General features: G+C 41.1%; 3 protein-coding genes across 22 annotated transcripts in view; 1 reads left to right on the plus strand and 2 right to left on the minus strand.

Annotated features, from left to right (window-relative positions):
* The window catches only part of ZBTB25 (zinc finger and BTB domain containing 25), a 46,554-nt gene extending 22,416 nt beyond the window's left edge, over positions 1 to 24,138 (plus strand). For 5 of the 20 annotated variants that reach the window (XR_008687289.2, XM_055436586.2, XM_088839542.1 and 2 more), the window contains 2 exons: positions 10,178 to 10,283; positions 23,603 to 24,138. Coding sequence is in view for 16 of the 20 variants with exons in the window: in XM_055436586.2 (XP_055292561.1) it covers positions 10,178 to 10,283; positions 23,603 to 23,708 (212 nt within the window). In the remaining 4 variants the exon portion in view is untranslated. The other 15 variants (XR_016038173.1, XM_055436593.2, XM_088839541.1 and 12 more) reach the window with 11 other exon arrangements.
* On the minus strand, positions 10,939 to 12,219 carry AKAP5 (A-kinase anchoring protein 5). The gene has a single exon (XM_055436598.2). It carries the CDS (start codon positions 12,217 to 12,219, stop codon positions 10,939 to 10,941), a length of 1,281 nt encoding a protein of 426 aa, XP_055292573.2.
* Positions 20,429 to 27,148, minus strand: part of MTHFD1 (methylenetetrahydrofolate dehydrogenase, cyclohydrolase and formyltetrahydrofolate synthetase 1) — a 65,122-nt gene continuing 58,402 nt past the window's right edge. Inside the window, exons 25-28 of the mRNA XM_055436581.2 lie at positions 26,759 to 26,866; positions 26,085 to 26,237; positions 22,066 to 22,159; positions 20,429 to 20,677 (exon numbers count right to left, since the gene is read on the minus strand). Coding sequence (XP_055292556.1) covers positions 22,070 to 22,159; positions 26,085 to 26,237; positions 26,759 to 26,866 — 351 coding nt within the window. The 3' untranslated portion in view covers positions 20,429 to 20,677; positions 22,066 to 22,069. The remainder of the gene's footprint in view (positions 20,678 to 22,065; positions 22,160 to 26,084; positions 26,238 to 26,758; positions 26,867 to 27,148) is intronic.

Raw genomic sequence — 27,148 nt, forward strand, 5'->3', positions numbered from 1 at the left:
ATAGAAAAGTTGTGTCCTCATCAAGTGCTTCTCAGCTGCCATCTCTGGAAAGAAAGGTAATATCTAGTAATTTCCTGGAAGTTTCTTGCTTTGCTCCTTTCTCTCTTCCCTTTTTACTATCCCTCCAGTAGCAGAATCTACAACAGCGATTCTTAGCCAGGATGTATTAATTGGGGTTCTCCAGAGAAACAGAACCACACTGTGTGTATGTGTACGTGTCTGTGTTTGTGAGAGAGGGAGAAAGGGAGAGAAAGAGATTGATTGACTGGTTGATTATAAATAATTGGCTTATGCAAATATGGAGGCCAAGTCCCAAGATCTGCAGGTGGCAGGCTGGAGACCCAGGGAGCGGGTGAGGAAGTTCCAGTCCAAACTTTGCAGTTTGAGACTCATAAAGGCAGGAAAAGACCTGTCCCAGCATAATAGGCAGAAGTTCCATTATTCTCAGGATGGTCAGCCGTTTTTTCAATTCAGGCCTTCAGTTGATTGTACGAGGGCTACTCACATAAGAGAGGAAATCTTCACTCAGTCTACTGAGTCAAATGTTAACTCATTCAGAAACAGAGACATGCCCGTAATAATGTTTGACCAAATTTCTGGGTATCCTGTGGCCCTGTCAAGTTGACACATAAAGTTAATTATCACACTGGGTGATCCCCCCTCACCATGGTGACATTTAGCAGTGCGGAGGTATTTGTCACAACTTGTGGGGCTAGAAGAAGGTTGCTGCTGGCATCTAGTGGGGAGATAAATCAGGGACACTCTGAACATCCTACAGCACAGAGAATAGCCCCCAGAACAAAGACTTGTCCAGCCAAAATGCCCGTGGTGCCAAGAATTAAATTTCTATTTGTATTAACTTTATCCCATCTTTTCAAAGATAAAAATGTGATTATTAAAAATTATAGATGTATTAAGCAACAGGACAGTCTAAAATCTACTCACATAATCTTTGAACTAAACAACTGTGTTCCTAATAAGTTCTCTGTGAAATTAAAATATGATCATAAGTTGTAATTTGTATAAATATTTAATTTGGCCAAAAGGTGGCACCAGTGTACCTTTTAAAAGACTTTCACATAGCTTTGACTACGCTGATAAAGGTCTGTCTATTCAAAGCTATGTTTTTTCCAGTAGTCATGTATGGATGTGAGAGCTGGACTATAAAGAAAGTTGAGCGCCGAAGAATTGATGCTTTTGAACTGTGGTGTTGGAGAAGACTCTTGAGAGTCTCTTGGACTGCAGGGAGATCCAACCAGTCCATCCTAAAGGAAATCAGCCCGGAATATTCATTGGGAGGACCGATGCTGAAGCTGAAACTCCAGTACTTTGGCCACCTGATGCAAAGAACTGACTCATTGGAAAAGACCTTGATGCTGGGAAAGACAGAAGGCAGGAGAAGAAGGGAATAACAGAGTATGAGATGGTTGGATGGCATCACTGACTCAATGGACATGAGTTTCAGCAAACTCCAGGAGATGGTGAAGGACAGGGAAGCCTGGCGTGCTGCATTCCATGGGGTCACAAAGAGTCGGACATGACTGACTGAACTTTATGCTCAAATTTGGCATCACTATTCACATTTATTTAGTACTTAGCTTCTTTGGGATTTTGTCTCACATTATAGAGTCATGATTAATGAGAAACTTCCTAGCATTCCATAATATATTAGGTACTGAAATATATTGACATCCTGCTTTGATCACGATACTCCCAGTTTACCAGTATAGCAGCAGATAACTTGAAAATATCATTTAGCTGCTTATATCAAGAATTTCTGAGGTTTCTGGTAAGTCTTTAACATTAAGTGAAAGTGTTAGTCGCTCAGTCATGTATGACTCTTTGCGATCCTATGGACTGTAGCCCACCAGACTCCTCTGTCCATAGAATCCTCTAGGCAAAAAGACTGGAGTGGGTTTCCCATTTCCTTCTCCAGGGGATCTTCCCAACCCAGGGATCGAACCCGGGTCTCCTGCATAGCAAGCAGATTATTTACCATTAAGGCTTAGGCATTTTAGTCTCTATCACATTTGTTCCTCTAAGCAGGCATCAGACTCAGTTTTTAGTGTTGTGACGGGTTAGTAGATAAATACAGGGACATATGGGTAAATACTTCCTAGTTTCTTACCTTTTGTTTCTTTCCGTCATATGCACAGCCAGTGAAGTTAGCCTGTATATTATTTTCTGGAACTTACTTTTTCTTTCAACTGTGATTTAACAACTGACTTTTTAAGCTGGTGTTCTTCTTCCGTCTTCATTTGCTTCCTTCCAGCCAGTTTCATTCTCTGAGTAGGCTGAGACGTTCTCTCATAGAGTTCTTGTGCCTTCCAATGCTGAGTGGATGCAGGCTACCCTTTCCTCTCCACCGTTTCTGCTTGCAGTAGTACTGTTAGTATTATCCTCGGGCTTTGTGCCTCATCACTAAATACTTCTCTTACATTTATTTTACAACTGATTAACCATCTTGGACAATGAACCTGCTTCCTCCCAGATAAATTCTCTTCCAGTGATTATTTATATAATGCTGAAACTTTTCTGTTGAAACAACTTGGTGATATTGTATCAAAATAATGGAAATAAAAGATCTTCCTTTAAGCTGCTAGAAATCCTTGGCGTCCTTTCATGTCAGAAATCTGAATGAATAGCAGTGCTATGGGAGGACTGCTCTGTACAGCTGGTCCTTGCTATCTTGGGAAGTGGAGGAGAGGCTTGTGCAAGAAGGAGGCCTTCATCATCTGAAGTCACCTGTTGTATGATCTATGTTATTACTCAGTTTCGAGAAGGTTCATGTTAGATTCTTGTGGATCAATCAGGCCCTTGAGGAATGAGATCTTATGATTTAGATCATTTAGCTTATGATCTTATCATTTAGCTCTGCCACATTTTTCTGTAAGGGAAGCCATATGGTACTTAGTCCAAACCATATGTAGGTAAGTATCTAATTTTAAAAAAATAGTTTTTTTGATAACTGGCATTTGTACCAAGTGCCTTGTAGGGAGGAAAATCCAAAGAACCTGTGGTGTGGTTCTTTAGGAGAAGGATGCAACATTTGCAGAGATAAGAGAAAAGGTTTTGAAATGTAGGCCAGAGGTTCCAGTGGAGTGCATCTCAAAAAGATTTTTTTACTGGACCAGTTCTGTTTCCCACATTGCCTTTCTTTTACATATGTGCATAGTCCATGCTTTGAGCTCAGTGGTACCTGTCATCTACTACAGCATTTTAAAATTTGGGAGAAAAGGCATATAAATGGAGAACTCCTTTTTAAAATGCTAAACGTCTCCTGTTTCACTGTTAATAGAACCACGGTTTTTCAGCTATCTCCAGTTGGTGGTTAGCTTCAGACCCACCATGTAGAGGCATGCAAATTATGCACAATAACACTAGGTGGCACCAGTCACCAAATGCATGCTTCTGGCGTTAGGCTTGCAGTTTGCACAGCTGTGCAGGTCAGCCCTGTCTTTCCTTATCCTGGTTTAAACGTTGAATTTAAGAAGCCCTTATTTTGAATTTCTGCAGCAAGTGACAGTTTTCACTTGTGTAGCCAGGAAATTAAAATACACAGGTGGTTTAAAGAACAATGAAGAAAAAATACTCCCTGGGTGACTCAACCATGTGTTTGCTAAAATTTGTAGAACAGGGTGGATTTTACTGTATGTAAATTACGCCTCAATGAAGAAAAGATTAATACCACCCAGATAAATATAGAAAAGTCTTAAAGTTTAATGAGCCATAATGATTATCATTCACTATTAATCCTTCCATGGGTCAGGAAAAAAAAACACCACCATCTAGACATAAAGAGTACAGAGAAAAACTTATGAAACTAAAAAGGTAATTCTGAAATTCACTCTGAAATCAGACAAATTACTGATGAGGCTGTGGCACATCTGGATAAAAGATAAAAAACTCAGGTTGAGTTTTTCACTGAATTGTGATTGACCAATTATTTTGGCATTTGGTGCATCTCAGCTTTACACAGAAGACAAGGACAATTCCAACTAGTAATTCTGATCAGGGAGATAGAAACACTAGTTTCAGTTGACCTGTTTAAAGAAGAGGTGATACTCATGTTTTTATAACAAATGGCTGTTCCACATGGAACCTCTGCATTGTAATTTATATATGAAGATATTTGATTGACTTGAGCATACATGCCTGTAGCTGCATTAGTGATACTCATGTTTTTATAACAAATGGCTGTTCCACATGGAACCTCTGCATTGTAATTTATATATGAAGATATTTGATTGACTTGAGCATACATGCCTGTAGCTGCATTAGTCATGACTGACTGATCACAGATGTGGTCCAGAGGCCCACTTGTCACTGTACTGACCAGACCTTCCTGTGACCTGCAGATCCAGTATGGATTTGGGATTCAAAGGTTTGCATACAAGTATACAAATGACTGCACCTGCTTTTGTCACTCCTTGGAGGAAGAAATGGCTATCCACTCCAGTATTCTAGCCAGGAAAATGCTATGGATAGAAGAACCTGGTGGGCTATAGTCCGTGGAGTTGCCAAGAATGGGGCATGACTAAGCATGCACAAACATCTCCCAGGAGTACAAAATTGGAAGACCTGTTTTTTTGGCCAGTTATAGCTGAAAATAGTATGCTGTTAAGTCACTTCAGTCGTGTCTGACTCTGTGCGACCCCATCCATAGACGGCAGCCCACCAGGCTCCCCCGTCCCTGGGATTCTCCAGGCAAGAACACTGGAGTGGGTTGCCATTTTATAGGAAAGGTTTAATCCCTGCCCCAGAATTGCACTGTCATAAAGATCAAAGTAGAGCTTCCCAGGTGGTGCCAGTGGTAAAGAACCTGCTTACCAATGCAGGAGACATAAGAGACGTGGGTTTGATCCTTGGGTTGGGAAGATCCCCTGGAGGAGGACTCTGCAACCCACTCCAGTATTCTTGCCTGGAGAATCCCCATAGAGGAGCCTGGCAGGCTGCAGACCATAGGGTTGCAAAGAGTTGGACATGACTGGAGTGACTTAGCATGCATGCAATGATCAAGATAAGGCCAAAAGTCCTATTTGAGTCTAGCCATGAAACAAATTGTGAAGAACGTGCATCTGGTCTTATAAAATGCAGAAACTGCTAGACACTGCTACCATTGCTGTTACGATAAGTTAGAGACAGTTTTAACTTTAGGAGTTTTCCACCCTAGGAGGCATCCTCCCCTCACCAAGGTTTTTCTTAACTGTTTGTGGTATCTGTGCCCAGCTTTGGTGAGGATTTTCTGTGAATGTATAGTGTGTTCATGTACAGATATATATTTACTCACTCTTTCCTAAGTTCAGAAACTTAACCTCCAATGATCTCAAGCTTCAGGGGAAAAAAAGAAAGGTATGTACTTTACAAAGTGATTGGGGGCTCCAGACTTAGCATAAAGGGCAGAATTGCCTGTGAGGACAAGTGTTGCAAAAGGTTATGTACTATTCTCTTAAATTATAAAGATGTGACTCAATAAATTTAATTCCACAAAGCATGAAATATTAAATATTCTATGTACTGCTGCTGCTGCTGCTGCTAAATCGCTCCAGTCGTGTCCGACTCTGTGCGACCCCACAGATGGCAGCCCACCAGGGTCCCCCGTCCCTGGGATTCTCCAGGCAAGAACACTGGAGTGGGTTGCCATTTCCTTCTCCAATGCGTGAAAGTGAAAAGTGAAAGTGAGGTCGCTCAGTCATGTCCGACTCAGTGACCCCTGGACTGCAGCCTACCAGGCTTCTCCATCCATGGGATTTTCTAGGCAAGAGTACTGGAGTGGCTTGCCATTGCCTTCTCCGATCCTATGTACAGTGTACATTAACAAGATATTTTACTTCAGAACAAAGTTTAGTTTTAGGACTTTTAAGATGCTGTCAACTTTAAATTGATCCCAAGGTTTGGAAAGCACATTCTTTCCTAGAGCCTAATTATTGTCATTGGTCTGTGCTTCAGAAAAACAGGGTTGTCAATGTTTAGGGAAGAAGACTGGTGTCTTAGTAAACACAGAACTTTTGAAACATCCAGATTTAGCAGGCACCGTCTGAATAAGCATTTTTTGTATCAAGGTTGATTAGTTATTTGGTAACTATATAGATTATTAACAATGTGTCAGTTAATACAGAAAAAACAACTTGAAAACAGCAAGAGATGATGAAAACAAGTGCACTTCTGTCAGGTTCATAGATGGCATCAAAATCAGAATTGCCCTTTAGATGGAATTATTTCAGTGAAATTGAATTCAAGTTCAAGGTGTTTTCTTTCTCTTTCCTGGAGGTGGGGTCTTTTAGGCATGTCATCATAAAATCTGGCCAACACTCAGCAGAGCAAAACTTTTGGTGGTGATAACACAGTTTCAATCTGTGATCTTTATGGTTTTAGGAAATTAATGTACTATACCATGTTTCTCTTAAAAGACCTGGGTAAATAAACATGAACCAATATAACATTTATTTTATATTAATATTCAGTACATATATTAATTCAGATTAAAACTTTTTGTACAGAGTATTATTTCTTTAATATTTGCAGCTGATCCACAGTAATATAGTACTGATTTTAATGAGAAATACAAATTAGAACTTTTGTTTTCATAATAGCTCATCCAATTAACATTTTTACAGACAAAGAACTACTATAAATATGTAACATTATGCAGGCTTTTTTTCTGCACCTGTTCACAAATCGGAATATACTTTAAAACTACTTAGAAACCAAATGCTATCAAGCTGCCCGTGTATTTATATGACTGTCTCCCCACACCTGACAAAATGTGTTCCTCTCTTGCGTCTCCCCCGCAGTGCATCACAGTGCTGCGTCCCTGTGGCTCTTTCCTTAACCTCTGTCCCCGTTTCCGTTGCTGCTGTTTCCCAGGCTGGGCTTTTCAAGGGCAGAGAGCCTGTCCCCTTTATCAGTGTTTGGGATGTGTCATACCCAAAACATTGTATAAATTGAATTCAACCTAAATTTAAGTAGTTGCTTTCTGTTAAACTTTTTGTTAACTAAGGATTACAAAAAAACTTTTCAAAAATGTACCATAAAATGTACTATATACTGAAAATTTGAATTCTGTATAATAAGAAACTAAGTTACACAATCAAACATCACAGGAATTTGAACCTAAAGAACTCTAAACCTTAAATAAAGATCTTTAAAAATGCAGAAAGGGCAGGCAGATAAGTCCACCCCTAATGTGTTGAGTATCAGGTGAAATTAAAAAGCAGACTTCACACATCTGAATAAAGTTGACATTAAAAGGATCTCTTCAAACAATGGGATTCTAAAACCTAACAGTTATGTTAAAAATTCTGCTGTAAACTGTCCCCCCCTCAAATTAATTCTTAAACTATAAAAAAATAAGGCAACTTGAAGTTAGAAACTTATGGATGAAGTTAACTCTGGATTTTTTGCAGAAGCCAGACTGGACTGGTGCCCTCTCACAATCCATATTTCTAAAAGCCTTTAGCAGGAAGGTGAGTCACACATACTGGTGAAATAACGTATTCTCTCAGAAATACATCAATCGGGTGTCTACGACTTCAGTAAATAGTAGACCAATTAAGATCACTAACTTCGTGCTGTCAAACAGATGATGCAGACAGTTTTTCTGAAGAGCGCCATTTGTGCCTCATGCTTATTGTTCTTTGAGTGGAGGAGGTGTCAGGGAACCTAATTTCTAGTTGAATGTTCTTTTGTTTCCTGCTGCCTTTACTTAAATGTTACCAGGGACTATTTTTATACCCTATAAAGTACTTTGAGAAAATGTTAAGTGGCTAGTGCTACACAAAATAGAGGAGGATTTTCTTATTCTTGTTGTAAAGCAAACTGAATAACGCGACTCTAAAAAGGGGGAATATAATGTGCTGAAAAATCATCTGATAAACCAACTAGCCTTGTAAAATTCTGACTTCAAGAGAAACTGAATCCTAGCTAATTGATGAATGTTCATTAAAAGCAGCATTTATACCACAGCAAATTTAAAGGAAAATTAATGTGTTATTAAATTGCATTTTAAGTGATACTTTAATACTATCAAGTGGATGTGAATTGAATAAACCTATTTACATTCACTTGATGTCTTACATATAAGGTCAAATTGCTTAAAATAAAAAATGTTTTATGAGAGACTCCTAAGTCATCTGATTCTTGATTATTTCTATAAGAGCAAAACAATTTAGATCATCTTAGAATTCACATAGCAGAATTTGGCCATGTAGCAGAAATAATCAGATTGAGACCAGTGCATTTCTGGATTCCTTTTTCAAACTGGAATCCTACTTACTTAATTCACCAGATATTCTCAATAGAAAAGACTGAGGAGAAACCATTTAAGAATGAATGCAAAAAAAAAAAAGAATGCAAATAGAGTACACATTTCATCACAAAAACACTCAATTATAATACATTCTAACCAAATATGTATCACACCACAAAGGGAAAAAAAACAGTAGAAACCTAAGACTGCTTAGTCTTAAAAAATATTCATTACACATATTTATCTCACATGTTTTTAAAACTCCCAAATAAATATACCTAAACATTTGAATATATTTTCAATAATTGGTAAGTGCTATCCTTTTTGCTCATTCATGAGAAATTACTAAAAACTTACAATCAAGATATTGACTTGAGCCATCCTTGCAGTAAATGAAGGCAGGATTCTTCAAAACTCTGTAAAACGCACCAACTTTAGTCAGTTTTTTAAAAAATTGCTCACTTTTAAATATGTAGTTGCTGGTAGCTGTCCAAGTCCATTAGCACCACATATAGTGAATTAAAAAGTATTTTTGGGGAGGATGACTTAGCAGTCTTTTGTTTAAGAATTATATAATGAAAAGAAATTGATTTCTTGGGTCATGTTTTGAAAGATCCACTTTTCATCTTGCTAAATTGAAGGACTGGTAGTTTCCTTCCCTGCACTCCCCTCCCCACAGTTATAAGCATGGAGGAAAATCTGGGGAAATACTTTTACACTTCAACAAAGAATCTTGCTAATAATATCCGTTATCTGGTTCAGTTCCAAAGTCACATTCTTCTGCCAGAGGTCTCAATATGTACTTAAAGAAGAAACAAGATTCTGAGGGACAAATTAACACATACTTTCTGTATGCAATCCATAAAATAATGCAGGAAGTCACCAGATCGTTTGAAATCATCTAACGTACATTCTTTTCTTTAAGAACATACCTTTAACAAGTACTTATAACTCAAGTGAAAGTTCTTATATATTTCATCTACTTTCAGGGTGACACTGTCATTCAATAGGGGACTATACAATGTGAACCCTGACCTGTGAGGTAGGCGTATTGCAGTCTTATGGCCATTTCACACAAGGAAAGGTTGAAACAATTACTTTTCAAAAAATATGGCAATCACTGAGATCGATGATTTAAATAACTAAATAAAACACTAGCCCTTATATTAAGTTCATTTTTTTTGTGTGTAAGGGATTAGCTGGACTAAAAGTACTGATGAAAAAGTAAATTTTCAATATCCATGTAAAATGTTTACTGGTGTCAACACATAGGCACAATGAAACAATACTAGCATTTAAAATATAATGTACTTTAGTAATAACTTTCCACTTTCTATTCAGCTATGTATTTGGCTCATTCTTGAGCAAGAATGAATAATATTTTCATTAAATTATTGTGATTTCCTAATAAATCACAATCCAACCAGTCCATCCTAGAGGAAATCAGTCCTGAATATTCATTGGAAGGACTGATGTTGAAGCTGAAACTCCAATACTTTGGCCACCTGATGCGAAGAGCTGACTCATTTGAAAAGACCCTGATGCTGGGAAAGATTGAGGGTGGGAAGAGAAGGGGATGACAGAGGATGAGATGGTTGGATGGCATCATCGACTCAATGGACATGAGTTTGAGTAAGCTCCAGGAGTTGGTGATGGACAGGGAGGCCTGGTGTGCTGCAGTCCATGGGGTCGCAAAGAGTCGGACATGACTGAGCAACTGAACTGGACTGAATTGATTTGTGATTTCCTAGGACTTTTACTGCCAGGTTGGCTTTGAATCCACTCTCCCCTCTTCGAGGAGAGATTGATGAATATAGTCTCCAGAGATTTAATCTTGCTAGATGAATCCTGTGTTACTTGGGAAGTTTGTCTTCTCCTGGATGGAAAATAATATTCCACTTTTTGTTGTTGCTTTTTTTTTTTTTTTAGGTTTTCAGCAGGTGATCTTGCACAAGTGGATTCACACAGGTCTATCTGGGGTAGAAGAAAGATGGAGAGGGGAAATGCACTCCCTGTTTCCACACCTTTGCACTTGGTAATTACTTGCCTGTTTGAAGTAATTTGTGAATGGCTTTTGTAAGGAACTTGAGCAAGACTAGAAAACCACTCATGTTTAATCAAACTATATATATATTGGTTTGCAGTATTGTTTTGAGGTAAGGCTTCTGCTTAGGAGTGTAAGTCCTAGGCAGTAGTCTTACTACTATAAATCACACATTCACAAAACAGTTCACCATATTCATCATTTCAAATAACATAAAAGTGCACTGTAAAAAAAAAGTTGTTGAAAACAGAATGTGATATTAACCTATACACAGTGTTGAACTATCAAAAGGAAACCAGGCTTTGTGGCATCAGAGGACATGAAAGATCTTATGGCGTACTGCAAGTACTCATTAAATGTATCTTCTCCCAAGCACACTAATCTCCAGAAACCATTTTAGCAACTCCCCTGATGTCACTTTTCATTGCAGTTTGTACTGACTTCCTCCAATCCAGAAGTGGCTGCATTTCAGTGGTAGGGAGGGTTTTATAACTTGATTAATTTTTAGCACTTCTGGGTTGGAATTGTGTTGGGTTAAATTCCAGATACTAAATCTCTCATTTGTTGCTGAAAAAAGAAATGCCACAAATATGTAAAATAATTAACCATTAAGCTTTTGTTTTTCCCTCCCATGATCTAGAAATTGTCATTGTAGACGATTGTTTATTGTATTATCATCAGAGGCCATTTCGTTAACAAGCTGTTCTATAGACAACTGGATAGCATTCTTGACAAGAGAAGAAGCTGTTTCTATTAAGAGTGTTTCATATTGTTCCGAAGTTCTACCCTCAAAACCACTGTCATTAGCAAAAACCCCTACTTGCTCATTTTCAATTGAAATTAAGAATGGCTTAGGGACATTTTTAGATTTCTTAACATCAAATTCACTGATTTCAGTGTCTGTGATAATAATAGCAATTGGCTCCATTCTTTTGCTTTCTTCTGGTTTGGGTTTTTCTGCAGTGATCTCATTTTCTTGAAAATCCAATTCCTGGCTCAATTCAGTATCTTTTGGCTTACTCTCCTCAACAACGATCTCTCTACTTTCATGCTCCTTCCAATCTGGTCCACTTTCTAGGACACCATTTCTGGCTTCTTCCAGAATTTGTTGATCTGGGACTACAGGTGAGGGAGGAACCTCAGAACCCACTGGGAGCGCCTGTTCTGTGTCTGAAGCTTCCAATGGGCTCACTTGCTGAGGTTGAATGCTCTGTTTTTCCTCAAGCGTTTCAGTATTTTCAAGGATTAGAGTTCCTGTTTGAATAGCAGAATGACCCATATCTAACTCAAGTTCTACTGAAATCACTTTCTCTCCAGGAGAAGTTATGGTGTTCACATTTGATTCACAGACCTCATCATCCCCTTTCTGTGAGACATCTTCCCTTATATCCTGGGGCGACTTGCTCTTTGTTGCCTGGTCATCTGATTGGGTCAGAGTTTTTGTAATCAGATTTTCAGCCTCTTGGACTTTGACACTGAGGTCTGAGTCTTCTATGATTTTGGAGTGATTACTTCTTTTCTCTCCTTTTGGGAATTTTATGCAGGGAATCTTGAGTCTGGATTTTGCCTTTTTCTTAGAAGGATTAGCATCCCCAGCATTGATTTCAGATTGCAGTTTAGTCTCAAAGGGCTTTGGCTGCTTTGAAGACTCTGACCTTTTCCTGCGTGTTACAAGGCGTTTGATTGAGGCCCAGGCCCCCCTGGGGCGCTGTGGCTGATCAGAAGCTCCTGCTTCTGGAGGACACTTCCTTGCTGCATCAGCAGCTTTAGAGCTGGCTTCGGGCTTCATTGCTTTGGCTGCTTTTTTTCTTCTCTTGAAGCACAGCATCGATGCTTTTTCCTCCTGCCTCTCATCCTGAGGTCTAACTTCTGCTGATCTTGTCTCATCCTTGCTTTCTACTTGTATTTCAGAAACTGTGATCTCCATTTTCACATTACACTCTTTCTTCCTCTAGAAAACTATATCGTCTCTTCCGTAGCAGTCTATTATGACAAAAAAGTGGGCAAAAATATCACACTGAGTAAAATTTCTTCCAGATGTGATCATTTCTTTCGTCTTACTCCATACAGTCATTTTAGGTGGTTTCTCCAGTTATACAAATGCCTACATTCTCTATTACTTGTAATTTCACTAATTTCTTCATGAAAGCCCTTTTACTGGATAGATTTTTGTTTTATTTAAGGAGCAACCTGATAAGAGAAAAGAGGGATATTTTATTTCACCATCAGTCTATTGTTTTCTATAGAGACTATTTCAGTTGAATGCATATGATTCTACCTGGCATATTTCCCATATACTAATTTACTGAAATGACTGGAGAGTAAAAATTGGGGTTTATTTTTGCCCTATCCAAAAGACTTCAGTGTGAATTTATTTTACTCTCTTTTCTTTGTTAAAACTTCATTTTGGATTACTGTGCAGATCTGTTATTATTTTGTCAATTCTGGAGTTGTGTTGTTTCTATGAATTGTTTATGTAATTCTCTGAATTGCAAATTAACAAACAAAAATCACCATCAGCACCAAAAACAACAAAAAACAATGAAGAGCAGGGTGATAAGCAAGCTAATGTAATTTTTCATTACAATAAATAAAGAGTTCTGAAGTTGCAAAGATCTTAGAGATTATTTGAGATTATTCAAGTTGAGCCAGGTGAAAAAACTGAACTCCAGCGTGGGCAGCTGGCCTGCTGAAGGTCTCACAGTTAGATGAAGTCAGAGCCAGAGTTAGAACTGAAGACTTTGACTCTCTAATGTTCTTTCCAGTATACCATAAGGTTTCTGTTCTAAAAATGTATGTTCCATGAAGGAGGTGCTACTTTTCATCCATGCTCGTGGGAAATTTAACATTACTGTCATTCTCTACTTGTAAATTTGTTTGTATAATTTTAACATTTTTTTCCTCAGTATCTGCTGTTCAAACATTTTCTATAATGAGCCCATAGTTGAAGGTCAGAGTGAATGATAATAACAGTTGACATTTATTGAGCAACTCCTATGTATTAGGAAGTGCTAAGCTCTTTTATATACATCTCTAATCCTCCCACATGACAGAGGAGGTGGTGCTATCACCATCTACAGATGAAGAAATTGAGGCCTAGATAGGTTAAGTAACTTGCCCTAGATTATACAACTAGTTGATAACAGCTCAGATTCAACCCAAGATTGCCTGTTTTCAAAGCTTGTCCTCTGAAACTGGGCTTTAAGAGTTTCATCAGAAAAATGAATTGTTTGGAGATGCTAATCTGCACTAGGCTCACTAGTCAAAAAATCTAAAACCTGCTTAATGGTCATGTAACCAGAATGTAACCCATCGACTCATAACTGAACCAAGACTCAGAATGAGTTCTTGCTATTTTAAAATCAAGCTTTTGAAATTCTTTGTATTTTATTATCTTGGCTCTGGAACTAATTTGAAAGCCAAAAATAAGTTGATAAGATATGCAATTGGCAAACTAATTAGTGACATAAATATAAAGGTATATTTTAAAATAAATCCCCCCAGTGGTATGAGTGTACCAATGCACAGAGATGTGAGGTGGTCACCTAACAAAAATCCTATGAATTTTAGATGGATGCCTCAAATAAACAAAGGGACTCTTCTTCGTACTATTTTTTGTTTGTTTTTTAATGTAAATCCTTCACTGTTGAAGGTTTATTTGGGTAACCCTTGATTCCATGAACCACGAAAGGAACTGGAAACTCTGAAAATCAGGTCATCATCTAAGTAAACATCCCCTTAGGTTGACTCCATTCCTCTGACAGAAAGACAAAGTCATTCTAGAACAATGACGAAACTAAAATAGGAACATTTTTACAATGTCCCTCCTCATATGCTTCCATAATACAAGAACCACAGCTGATTATAGCTCTTTAAATCTCCTCCCTTCTTGTGACTTCTCAGCGCCTGAGAGTTTTTATTAACCAGAGGATGTAGAGCCAATAGAAATATTGAAATTAGACCATGTTTAGAAATGTATCATCTGAAATTATCCTAGATTGCCCAAAGACAACTGCTTGAGAAGCTCACTTAATGTATATCAGATGAAGAAATACAACAAATATCCAAATAAAACCTAACTGAAATGGGGAAGGTGCAGGGCAGCGACGCTAAAACTTTGCATAACACTAAGCTGCAAATGATTCGTCCTTAACCTGCGCAGATAGTTTTATCGCCTCGGCAATCTTAAAAAGTCCCCGTTATAATTTCCTGATAGAACCGCAAGTTTACTGCCACAGAAAATACCCCTCCCCATACTCCCGTGAGCAGAGAAGAGAAGCACGGAGGCAAAGAGCAGCCGCTCTCTGGGGAAAGTAGTGAATCTCTCCCATCTCCCGGTGCGAACCGCGAAGCTTCCTCCAGGAGGAAGGCGTCTCTCCTTCGGCTTGATGTGCGTTTGGCAGGAGCCAGAGGGCAGGAGAAAGTACTCAAAAAGGGAAATGCTGGGGCGTGGAACAGGTAACCGAGCTTCAAGTTCTCTGCACAATGATAATGGCCAGGAACCCCACACCATATTTCCCCCCAAAAGGGCAAGGAATGAAAAAAAGCTATCAGCAACAGCTGCTCCTAGGAGGACATGTATGTACCACGAAGAGGTGGGCGGACAGAGCCGATGAGGGTCGCTCTGGTTGGAGATGCCTGAGGACAAACGACCTTCCTGATTCTCACCCCGGCCACCTTGGTGGTCCAGCCGGCACCTCCCGCCTACTCTCCCGCACAGGCGATCAGCGGACCGGACACCTGCCCGCACCCTCTCCCCCGCCACCTCCTCGCCCTCCTTACTTACCGCGGGGTCCCTGGCCGACCCAGGGCCGGACGCCGGGGCACGCGGGAAGCCACGGTCGCACCGGGAGCGAGCAGCCCTCTGCAGAGGGACCGCAGCCCCGCGGCGCCCCCTCCCCAGAGCGCGGGGACCGACAGGCGGCGGCACCAATGCGCGCGGAGGGGCGGGCGCGGGGCGGAGCCGGGCTGGGGGCGGCGGGAGGTGAGGGGAGCAGATCCGGAGGTCTCTGCATCTAGCAGTTGGCCCGGCTGCGGAGACGCCGACCGTCGCGCTTCCAGCCTGGCGGCAGTCCCCGCCGCGCGACCTCATCGGGGGCCAAGGAGAGCGAGCCGGCAGATGGGGAAGAGACCAGGGTCGAAAGCCTCCTCTATTTTTTTCTCAGAGCAAAGTAGTTAAATCCAGTTTTAAATGACAGGCATCCCATTATAAATCCCCCCACTGAATATTTAAGTCACAGCATACAGCACATTTTAAAAATAGGATTCAAAACTTAGCAGTGAACCTTGTTTGGAGAGAAAATGACATTATATGAACTGAGAGAGAACAAAACAAAACCCTCATTACACCCAAACCCACTCCTGGGAAAGTTTTGGATATCAAGGTTCACGGCCAAAGGGTTTCAGAACCTCAAGACATACTGGGCTCTTCTCTCCCCAAGTGTCTAGAAGGCGGGGAGAAATGATTCAATCTGTGTGCCCTCGAGTTCAGAACACAGAAACCCAGCTCCACCCATCCTTTATACCTTGTACAGATTTCCAAGATTAAGTGGCTTACAAGTTACCCATGTTTCCCTTCAGTGTGTTCCTAGGTGCCTGCTTAACCTTGTCCCTCTCAGGTAAGTGGCGGGTGGAGAACTGGAGACGTGTTCCTCACAACTCCAGTCCTGATCAGAGCGAGGGTACTGGCATTATCTACTCTCCTGCCTGACTGGAGGGTAGATTCAGCTTAGCTATTCCACTTGAAGCTCAACATTCAGAAAACAAAGATCATGGCATCTGGTCCCATCACTTCATGGGAAATAGATGGGGAAACAGTGGAAGCATTGGCAGATTTTATTTTTTTGGGCTCCAAAATCACTGCAGATGCTGATTGCAGCCATGAAATTAAAAGACGCTTACTCCTTGGAAGGAAAGTTATGACCAACCTAGATAGCATATTAAAAAGCAGAGAAATTACTTTGCCAACCAAGGTCCATCTAGTCAAGGCTATGGTTTTTCCTGTGGTCATGTATGGATGTGAGAGTTGGACTGTGAAGAAAGCTGATCACCGAAGAATTGAAGCTATTGAACTGTGGTGTTGGAGAAGACTCTTGAGAGTCCCCTGGACTGCAAGGAGATCCAACCAGTCCATTCTAGAGGAGATCAATCCTGGGTATTCATTGGAAGGACTGATGCTAAAACTGAAACTCCAATACTTTGGCCACCTCATGCGACGAATTGACTCACTGGAAAAGACTCTGATGCTGGGAGGGATTGGGGGCAGGAGTAGAAGGGGACGACAGAGAATGAGATGGCTGGATGGTATCACCAGCTCGATGGACATGAGTTTGAGTGAACTCCGGGAGTTGGTGATGGACAGGGAGGCCTGGCATGGTGTGATTCATGGGGTCGCAGAGAGTTGGACACGACTGAGCAACTAAACTGAACTGATTGTGTTTTTTCACACATTCTGAGTCTTTATTTACAGATTCTTAAGCTTTCGTGAAAAGCACTTATAAGCATTTATTTGTACACGTAACCCATTGTATGCTATACATTAACACCAGTGAAAGGTGTTGTAATGAGTGACTTGCTTTGGGTTTAATATGACCTACAAGGGCACTCCTGGGAGCTCCAGAGAGGCTCCTCTCTCCTCTGGCCCCTCCCATGCACACCACCCAGATGAAGAACTCATTATGGAGGGAAGAATTGCTGAAAAGTAGTTGTACTTATCTCTTTTCTTTTATAGGATCATGATACTTTATAAGTAAACATCCCCATTTGGGGATGTTTTTCTAGTAATATATTTTACCTTTGTTAAGATTCTATAGCTTTATCTGAGACTTATTAAGCAAAGAACTGTTAGCACACAAAAGTAAAGCTGAATCTAATCTGTCAAGATCCTAGAGACAAAAGCTGTAAAACAGGAAAATCCATAAGTATCCAATTTATAGTAGTTATAATTAAGAATTCAATTTATCTTTGTTTATTCAGCAAATTTGTGAAGATGTCTCAGATGGGTTACTGACCCTGCTGTCAGTTTTGAACTTTAAACAAATCAAAAGAAATCCATGCCATTCATAACCAACTGAGATGCTATTATTGAGATACAAATTTTCTCAAATCTAGCAGATTTGGGAGTTTGCAGCAATTTCAAGCAAAAATAAAATAAGCTTATCTAGATGAAGGCAGGGTAGAATAGCTGTCTTATTAGAAAGTAATTGGAAATGAAATAAGCAACAGATTAAAACAATAAAGGCCATCTTAATGACACAGATCTTATTCCATCTGCTTTTCTTAAAAAAAAAATACTGAAAAGTGGTTTGGGGTAAGAGGTGAATTGATTTTGTATTTGAAGGGCAGATTTCTTTAAGGTATATTACATATAATTCATCTCCAACCTCCAAGACACACATAGTATAGAATCATAAATAAAATACTGAAGTGTGTTTTTTCTTTAGGATATAACTAGAACCCAATGCTAAATCAGTTTCAAAAAATATATCCAGTACCTCATACATGAAAGAAACCTGTCATCCTTGAACTCATTTAAGTGACAGTTAGTAAGCTATTACCCATATCATTGTCTGCTATTCCATTAGTAGCTTTTTATTATATAATGAGAAACAGGCTCTAAATATATCTTCAATCTGATGAGAAATTACCCTACCTACAGCTTATCTTGTTAATATCACCAGATACAGTGTGCCAATAAAATCGCTTATTTATCTGATCTCTACAAATGATACCATTTCTCCCATTCTAGTCCCTATCCACCCACAGCCTGGGTCTGCAGTTAGCAAAAATGATTTATAACTCCTTGGTAATAATTCTTAACATGTTATGAGACCTCCTGGGAATAAGCCCTCCACTTCCCTTCCCTGGTACACCATTAAATGAATATGGCTGCAGCTCTCTGCTGGTTTGATCTGTTTCCAGGCACCACCAGGGTTGCCCCAGCCAACATAAACTCGGCACTAATTCTGCTGAAATCTGCTTTACTCGACAGCACGTAAACATTTTCTTCCTTGAATTGAGAACATATATTCATCTTCATTGCACAGCAAGCCTCTGAGGTGCAGATCTGAGGAGATCCAATCTGTTTATCAGTAACATTACGAATACAGGGAGGGAAGTCATTAACCACTCAGGGTCAGAGCAGGGACAGGGAGGTCGGTGATTGTGAAGGACGCCTAGGCCCAAAGGAAAGACACTAGTCCTTCTCTGGCCACACACACTATTCCAAAGCCACTAATGCTTGGCAGTAAGTCTTGCATTCAAGTCTTCAGATAGCCTGCAGTTATTTTTTGTTCTTTATGCCTTCTCTTGAGCTTGGAATACTGGGTAAAAAACTGTTTATTTATTGTATTGAAAGTGAGTCGCTCAGTCATGTCTGACTCTTTGTGACCCCATGGACTACACAGTCAATGGAATTCTCCAGGCCAGAATACTGGAGTGGGTGGCCATTCCCTTCTCCAGGGGATCTTCACAATCCAGGGATCAAACCCAGGTCTCCCACATTGCAGCTGAGCCACCAGGGAAGCCCATTTATGTATTAGGGCTTTGTTTATAATTTTTGTCTTCCCACCCATTGTGTTCAGTATTTCTAGAAATATTAAAGATTAAGTCCACATGGCTGGGACTTCCCTGGAAGTCCAGTGGTTAGGACTCTGTGGCATCCACTGCAGGGGGCACGAGGATGATCCCTGGTCTGGGAACTAAGACCGCACAAGTTGTGTAGCACAGCCAAAACACATACGACAAACAAAACCCACATGGCTTTTGGCGATATGAGAAAGCCAAGGCGATCTTCAGGTCACCTAGACTAACAATACACTGCTGTACTCTCCTGTTTACAAACTGAATTCCCAGCAGGTCTCATTCCAGATGAGGTTTTGTAGGACATAAAAAAAAAAAAACAACACTGGAAATAGTGAACTCTGTGCAGACGGCCCCAGTGATGCTTTCAAACAGGGACTGACATCGCTGAGTATGTGTGACGTGCCAGGAAGCGTACAAAGCCTGACGGAGCTGGGGCTCTGTGCTTTGACCCCCTCTGCCATATGCCCACTGCTGTCATTTCTCTAGACTGTGAAACCGACAGTATTACAACACTGATCTGAACAACCTAGGGGATTAAAAATAATAAAACCAAGTACACCAGGAAAAACACTGCTCTGCAATGCTAACTGTAGCACTGGCACCAGGGTGGATATGACATCTTCTGGAAGGGCCCAATGCAGGAAGAAAAGGGGAAAGAGAAGGAAAACTGGCAGAACAGAGATGGATGATAAACAAAAAGAGAAGGGAAAACATTTGAGGGGAAAAAACATCCTGTAGGGAGGGCTAGAGAACTCAGGCACAGAGTAGAAGCTAAATACTCATTCGCTGAGCCAAAAGAGCCATCCTATGGTTAATACTGTATAACCATCCTTCCTGAGGACTTTTAAAAATGAATGATGCTGGGGACTTCCCTGGTGGTCCAGTGGCTAGGACTCTGAGCTCCCAATGCAGGGGGCCCAGGTTTGATCCCTGGTTGGGCAACTAGATCCCACATGCTGCATCTAAGACCTGGCACAGCCAAATAAATAAATAAAATATTTAAAAAAGAAAAAAAAGAATGGTGCTGAAGCTGTGACAGCAATGGGAATTCTAAGGAAGTTCAGGATAAAAACCTATTAAGCAATACTTTCTCAGTTTAAAAAAAAAAAAAAAAGCAATATTTTGGGCTTCCCTGGTGGTCCAGTGGTTAAGACTTCAGGCTTCCAAAGCAGAGGGCATGGGTTCAATCCTTGGTTGGGGAAGTTTCATATGCACACAGTGTGGGTAGCTCCCAAAAAACTAGACTTACTTACTGACCAAGGCAATGAGGCCAAGAAAGCATTTAAAAAAACCTATATATACATACACATGACAAAAAGGCATGTTCTCCAAATTCTATTTCTCCCTCAGCCCTCTAAGGAGGTTTCCTTATTACGTGTCCTCCCAGAAACATAGAAGCAGGCACTCATTGTTCCCCCTTTAAACACAACGTATCATAAAGTACACCCTAGGACTTGCTTCTTCTGTTGTGGCAGAGGTCTCCCAGATCACACAGGAAAGCAGGGCTAAGGCAACACAGACTGTTAACGCTACAATTTATATTTGAACGCGGAGACTGAAAAATTATTTACTTTTATTCTATGGATTCAGTAAGGTAATTAGACGAGTACACGATTCAGGTTAATTTATACACAGTGATGCAAATTAAGGCTGAAGAAAGGCTTCTGGGGAAACTCCCACTACTCATTTCAGAAGACCTTTGGGGCACGGACTGAATTCTCTTGATTTCCCCACACTTCCTGACAGGAGGCCTGAATAAACACCGGCCAAACTTTCAAAACAGCTTCTTGAAGATGGACAATCTAGAAAAGACAAAAAGACAAGAAACACACAGTTTTCTCTAAGCACTGAAATATCTCCTGTTCCTGTCCACGCCACACCATCATCTTCTACCGCTGCTGAAGGTGTGAACATTTACCTCCTTCCTCACCATCAACACTTCTGTCCACAGACTTGAAAACAATGCACAGGATTTACACCATGGCTGTGCGAATACTGTTTTAAGTCCAGACCAAGGATGTGTAAGTCCAGACCAAGCATGTGCCATGATGACATTTTCAAGGTCACATATGCCTCCTGAAGAACAGTGCTTCCCCAGCACCAAGCACAGGTGTCTGTGCTTCTGTGACAACAATCCGTACAGTTGCCTAGATGATAGCCATGGTTGGCTTCCACCTGGACCCTGACTTTCTTAGACAATGTGAGAGCCTTTCTTTTGCATAATTACCCTTTTGACACCCTTGTCTTAGCTCTCTCCCATCTTTCCTCCCTCCTCCTATTTCATGTGGGACTTGTAACTCCGGGTCACTTGCAGTTCTCAGGACTCCCCTTCATTACAGTCCAGATTAAGATTTGATCTGAAAACCATGTCTTCCTTTTTCCTGGTTTGGTCCTCATTTTGCTAGAGTAAACTGCTAAGTCCCTTCCAAGGAAGAGACGTGGGAGCAGCAAACCTGTACATGTTTGAAAACCTCTGGACAGTTTTAGTGGAGTGTAAATACAGGTGGAAAGTCATCTTTCCTTGTGAGTGTGGAGGACTTTCCTCCACTGTCTAAAAGCCTCTTACCACTGGGAAGACGGGTTCAGCCTAATTCTCACTTCTTTCACAGGCCAGCCATTTTTTCTTCTCTGGAGAACGGTTTTTAGGATTTTCATCTTTAATGTTTTTGAGATTTCACCTGGTATGTTCACAGGTGGCTCACTCATTGTGAGGAGTACTTAGGGGCCCTTCATTTAAGACCCCCAGAATTCCTGGACTGCTCCTGATTCCTTCTCTCATCTACTTTCTAAGACATTTACTCACTCCTGCCTGCCATCCATTCAGAGTATACAGACCTTCAGCTGCTCCTGCCCTCCAATGTGCCATCAGCTCCAAGCCCAGAGTCTCCTGGGGCTCCACAGAGGTCTAACCTTCACTGTCCCTCCACAATTCATCAGATGGTGCCTCTCCCCTTGATGCTGCCAATCTGCGATGAACCCTGCTCTTCTTCCAAAAATGTACGGAAATATAATAACTATTTCACTTACTGGGTATTGCCAATGCTCACTACTACCACCTCTTCTCTCAACTGATGTCTGGAAAGGAATCTTAAATTATGAAATCTGCGTTTTCATAGCTTTAGATGGAATCCAATAATTCATAAATATGCCTCATAAGGAAAAAGCAAAACTTCTGCCAGTAATGACTTACCTGTTTAGAACAGCCCATTCACCTGCTCAGTTTCAGGGTCCAAATCAATATCATAGAAACAGGGACGAGTAGGGAGTCCAGGCATGGTGCTCATCTAGGAGATGTGAAATAGCATTAAAAACAAACTAAACCAGGTCTTTTCCTTCATGTTCCTTTCAGTTAGAAAGCCCAAGACACAATATTATTTTACAGTTGTCCATAAAGTAGCACTCTTTGTGTTACAAATTAAAAACCAAGTCACTGATTCTGTTATGATCTCAAGAGAAAACCCTCGAGTCCTCCAGCAAACCAATTGCCAGTCTTCCCTCTGGGCTCCCACACAGCTACAACAGGAGGCTGAGCGGGTATTTGCACCTTTGTCCCACAAGGCAGGTGCTGGGAGGCTAAGCCAGTTATTCACCCCCTTGGTTCTCACATTGAAAGACCAAAAGGAGGTGTAGGGCTTGTCTGCTATTTAATTTTGTTTTAATGAGTCTTGAGATGATACTTGTATTATTTTTGCTTCAGTAACAAAAGATTAGCAATCAGTATACTTTAACTTGGGCCAAGACGTTGCTGGACACAATCTTGATGGTTTTACAATTACTGTTACTACTGGTGCACTCTGGCTTTCTAAAACTGAACTTGCAATGCTTAGGGATTTTATTTATATTTGTTTCTTCTAAAGAGTTGGCTTTGACAAATACCTACTTAGATATAAATTTGTAAAGTCTTGTCAGTGAGAACTCAGTATATTTTAACCTGTAACAACATCCTTTATAAAGAATACATACATACAAGTTTCAAATCAGATCCAGACAGGAGGCGAGACTAAATGGAACTTCTACAACTTTACTATAAAAGTGTCATAGAAAAGGATGAGTCACCTTCCATAACACAAAATACATATACTTTAGAAAACCTGATTCTGACATCTGAGTGTCAGTCGACACTCCTGAGAACACACTATATGGAGCTCATGTTGGTCTTTAGTCTCAAATTCTGAAGAGAAGCAATTGCTGAGTGTGGGAACAAGGAAGAAAAAGGGAGCCTGAAGATGACATTATAAAGATGAAGGACAGGTGCCCAGTGATGTAGAAATGCATGTGCAAGTTGGTAGAAAATTCTGAAGATATTTCCCCAAATAGTAATTAGCAGGATTTTCAGTACTTTTATTCTTTTCCAAGTAGGACTTTTTTCCCCTTAGACACTGGTCATATTGATAATCAGAAAACATTTTAAAATAAGATTATATATATATACATATAGGAACTTAGATTTAAAAAAAAAAACAAAACACCTCCAAAAAGAAGTCACCACCCCGTGAACAGTACATAAAATGCTCAAATCCTCTGAGCCTCATTCAGGCCCCAACAGCAATTAGAAAGCAGGAAGAACAGTGATCATCAAGCCATCTAGATTTTGTGTGGGAATGTGTTGGTCCAAGTGGGCTTCTAATGTGGGTTTGTTCTAGATGAGACTGTCTTGGAGCTGGGCGGGCTGTGTTTCTCTCCGAACTGCAGGCCTGACACTTTCAGTTTTGCTTTTGTCCCTACAGCCACCCTTCTGCACGCATCAAAAGTGACAATACTGTTCTGCTTCTTCAGCTGCTGACAATTTCCCCAGAATCAATGTACGTTCTACAATATCAAGGTGCTGGATAAATGGTTTAGAGTTCTTATTAAAAGGGGATTTCGACAAACCCTGAGCACTGATGAATGTTGTCACCATAGCAAGGCCTCCTGCCTCTGGAGGGGCTGAGGGACACTGGCTTGCAGGCCTGTCTGACCATCACTGTGATGTGATGATACTGCCCCAGAGCACTGCAAGGAGCAGGGCTCACATCTCTTGTTGCTGTCTGACTTTTTGTGACCCCATGGACTGTAGCCTGCCAGGCTCCTCTGTCCATGGGATTTCCCAGGCAAGAATACTGGAGTGGGTTGCCATTTCCTTCTCCAGGGGATCTTCCCAATCCAGGGATCCAACCAGTGTCTCCTGCCTGGCAGGCAGATTCTTTACCACTGAGACACCTGAACTTTCCTGAGGCCCAAACCAGCAGAGCTGAAAGTGGATTTGGCTTTAACATTCTGTACTTCTGACTGTAATACTGCCTCCTACTGCCATCTTGCTGCTGCTGCTGCTGCTAAGTCACTTTCAGTCGTGTCCGACTCTGTGTGACCCCATAGACGGCAGCCCACCAGGCTCCCCCGTCCCTGGGATTCTCCAGGCAAGAACACTGGAGTGGGTTGCCATTTCCTTCTCCAATGTGTGAAAGTGAAAAGTGAAAGTGAAGTCGCTCAGTCCTGTCCGACCATTAGCAACCCCACGGACTGCAACCTACCAGGCTCCTCCATCCATGGGATTTTCTAGGCAAGAGTACTGGAGTGGCTTGCCATCTTACTAAACTGAAAGAAGCTCCAAAAGGAGATGTATTGATTTCTTTTACTTGTGTACTGGCTTAGTTCACTATTTCAATCCTGTTATTGCAGGTAAGAAAAAACTGCAGATATACTGGTTGACCAAAAAGTTCATTTGGGTTTTTTTGTACATCTCAAACGAATTTTCTGGCCAACCAAATAGGCTACTGGGCAGATCTGTGGGGGAAACCTGAGAACAGGATCAATGCAGACTTTGGGACAGAGTCCAAACTAACTAACAAAGTCAGTCCAAATCATGCCTGTAACCTTTCCTCTACTTCCCAATTAGCAATTTTCCTCCTAAAACATGTATGAAACCTGTAACACAAGGAAGGATTTGAAAAATTAATTCATCTCAAAGCGTAAATAAATCAGCCATAAAAAGGAACGCATTTGAGTCAGTTCTAATGAGGTGGATGAACCTAGAACCTATTACACAGAGTGAAGTGAGTCAGAAAGAGAAAGAAATACCATATTCTAACACACATAAGAGAAAGCAATGGCAAGCCACTCCACTCACTTTTGCCTGGAAAATCCCATGGATGGAGGAGCCTGGTGGGGTGCAGCCCATGGGGTCGCTAAGGGTTGGACATGACTGAGCGACTTCACTTTCACTTTTACGCATTGGAGAGGGAAATGGCAACCCACTCCAGTGTTATTGCCTGGAGAGTCCCAGGGACAGGGGAGCCTGGTGGGCTTCTGTCTATGGGGTCACACAGAGTCGGACACGACTGAAGTGACTTAGCAGCGGCAACACACATATACGGAATCTAGAAAAATGGTTCTGAAGAATGTATTTTCAGGGCAGCAATGGAGAAACAGACATAGAGAATAGACTTACGGACACGGGGAGAGGGGGCAAGAGGGTGAGATGTGTGGAAAGAGTAACATGGAAACTTATGTTACCACATGTAAAATAGATAGCCAAGGGGAATTTGCTGTATGGTTCAGGAAACTCAAACAGGGGCTCTATATCAACCTAGAGGGGTGGGATGGGGAGGGATATGGGAGGGAGGTTCAAAAGGGAGGGGATATATGTATACCTATGGCTGATTCATGCTAAGGTTTGACAGAAAACAAAATTCTGTAAAGCAATTATCCTTCAATAAAAAAATTAATTAAAAAAAGCATAAATAAACCACCTTATCTTTCTTATCTAAAGGCTTCATTTACACTTTAAGGAGCAAATTCTTTACTCAAGAATGGTTAATTCCCTGAACTTCAGGCATAAGCTCCAGGCCTGTTGATAAGAGCCAGGAGGTGCAGAGCCTCAAAAAGGCTATTGGGAGGACTAAGTTAGTCTGTAAAAGGTGCCCAATAAAAGTCAGCCGTGATTATATACAACAGTACTGGACATAGCCTATGAATTAGGCCCATCCGGGATTCAGACAAGGTCACACTGCCACCGGGAAACAATTATTATTCAGTACAAGCAGTCATGGCATCATCCTTGAACTGAGACCAAGATGGTTCACAGCAAGACAATTTATTGTAATGGGTCCGACTCCAGCTTTCTCCTTAGCCATGAACTCTGCTAATGAGGCATTTGTGTAATGTTTGCAGTAATCGATTTAAGAAGCACTGATGAACAAGCGGTCCTCTCTGCTTGCAGCACTCACTCACCGTTCCCACCAGAGGGTACAGAAAGCCGGCCCCGACACTGGCGCGGATGTCGCGAATGGGCAGGACGAAGCCAGTGGGCACGCCTTTTAGCTCTGGGTTGTGAGACAAGGACAAGTGTGTCTTGGCCATGCAGATGGGCAGATTCCCAAAGCCCTGGGGAAAGACGAGAACAGAAGTGGGAGAAAGGAAAGGCTGGCAATGCAACGAAGAACATCTGGGCACTGTGCTTCTGCAATTTACTTGAAACACCCAACTCCCTTTGTCCATGTCTGTATCACCGCTCTCCTCCAGCTAAGTCATTATAAATTTAAAAAAAATCCTTGTTGGGCAAAGGAGTGGAGCCCTCATAACTATATCCCACAAATGAATATTTCACTTTCATTTATATAACCGATTAAAATGATAGTCTGGAGCAGACGTGAAGATACGACTCAAGGTAGGCTCTCAGTGCTTTAGTAAGACATTTCATATTTCCTCATGACTTTTCCACACTCACAAACCACCTCAGGGAAGATAAAGAACTTGGGACTGGACCACCTAATCCATGCTCAGTATTTAAGAGGAGAGACAGCTACCGCCCAGAGAAGGACAGCAGTGCCTGGCGGGGCTGGGAGAACGCAGGCATTCTGCCTCCAAGACTTGATGTATAAAAAGGGCTGAAAGAACACACCTACCTGCTTTGTGTAGACTTCCGCTTTGTGCTGGGCTTCAGGGAGCAATTCAATGTCATCAGCTCCATAGATCTTCTGCGCAATAATCCTGATTTTGTCCTCAACTGGGAGCTAACAGAGAGAAAGGGGAGACCATGACTCGACACCCGTGAGGACATGAACCTTTACTCACAGCGGTATTCCAGGTCAGGGTCCCCAGAACGGCCACAGGTGTTTATTCATATACAAGGATGGGCGAAGAGTTTGAGGTTTATTGGATTAGAAACGTTTTTTTACTACAAGATCCCAGATTTTATAAGCGGAAACTGTCCCACAGGTGTCAAGTTATGTGTGTATGTGTGTGCATGTGTAAGATTTTACTAGGTATATCGTAAACAATACTGCTGACTACTC

The sequence above is a fragment of the Moschus berezovskii genome, chromosome 9, assembly GCF_049115385.1.
Source record: "Moschus berezovskii isolate FMDL1 chromosome 9, NW_MosBer_1.0, whole genome shotgun sequence".
In the NCBI taxonomy this organism is placed as follows: domain Eukaryota; kingdom Metazoa; phylum Chordata; class Mammalia; order Artiodactyla; family Moschidae; genus Moschus; species Moschus berezovskii.

Excerpts from the sequence above, each read along its gene's own strand:
- AKAP5 (XM_055436598.2), bottom strand. The coding sequence starts at position 12,219 with ATGGAGATCACAGTTTCTGAAATACAAGTAGAAAGCAAGGATGAGACA.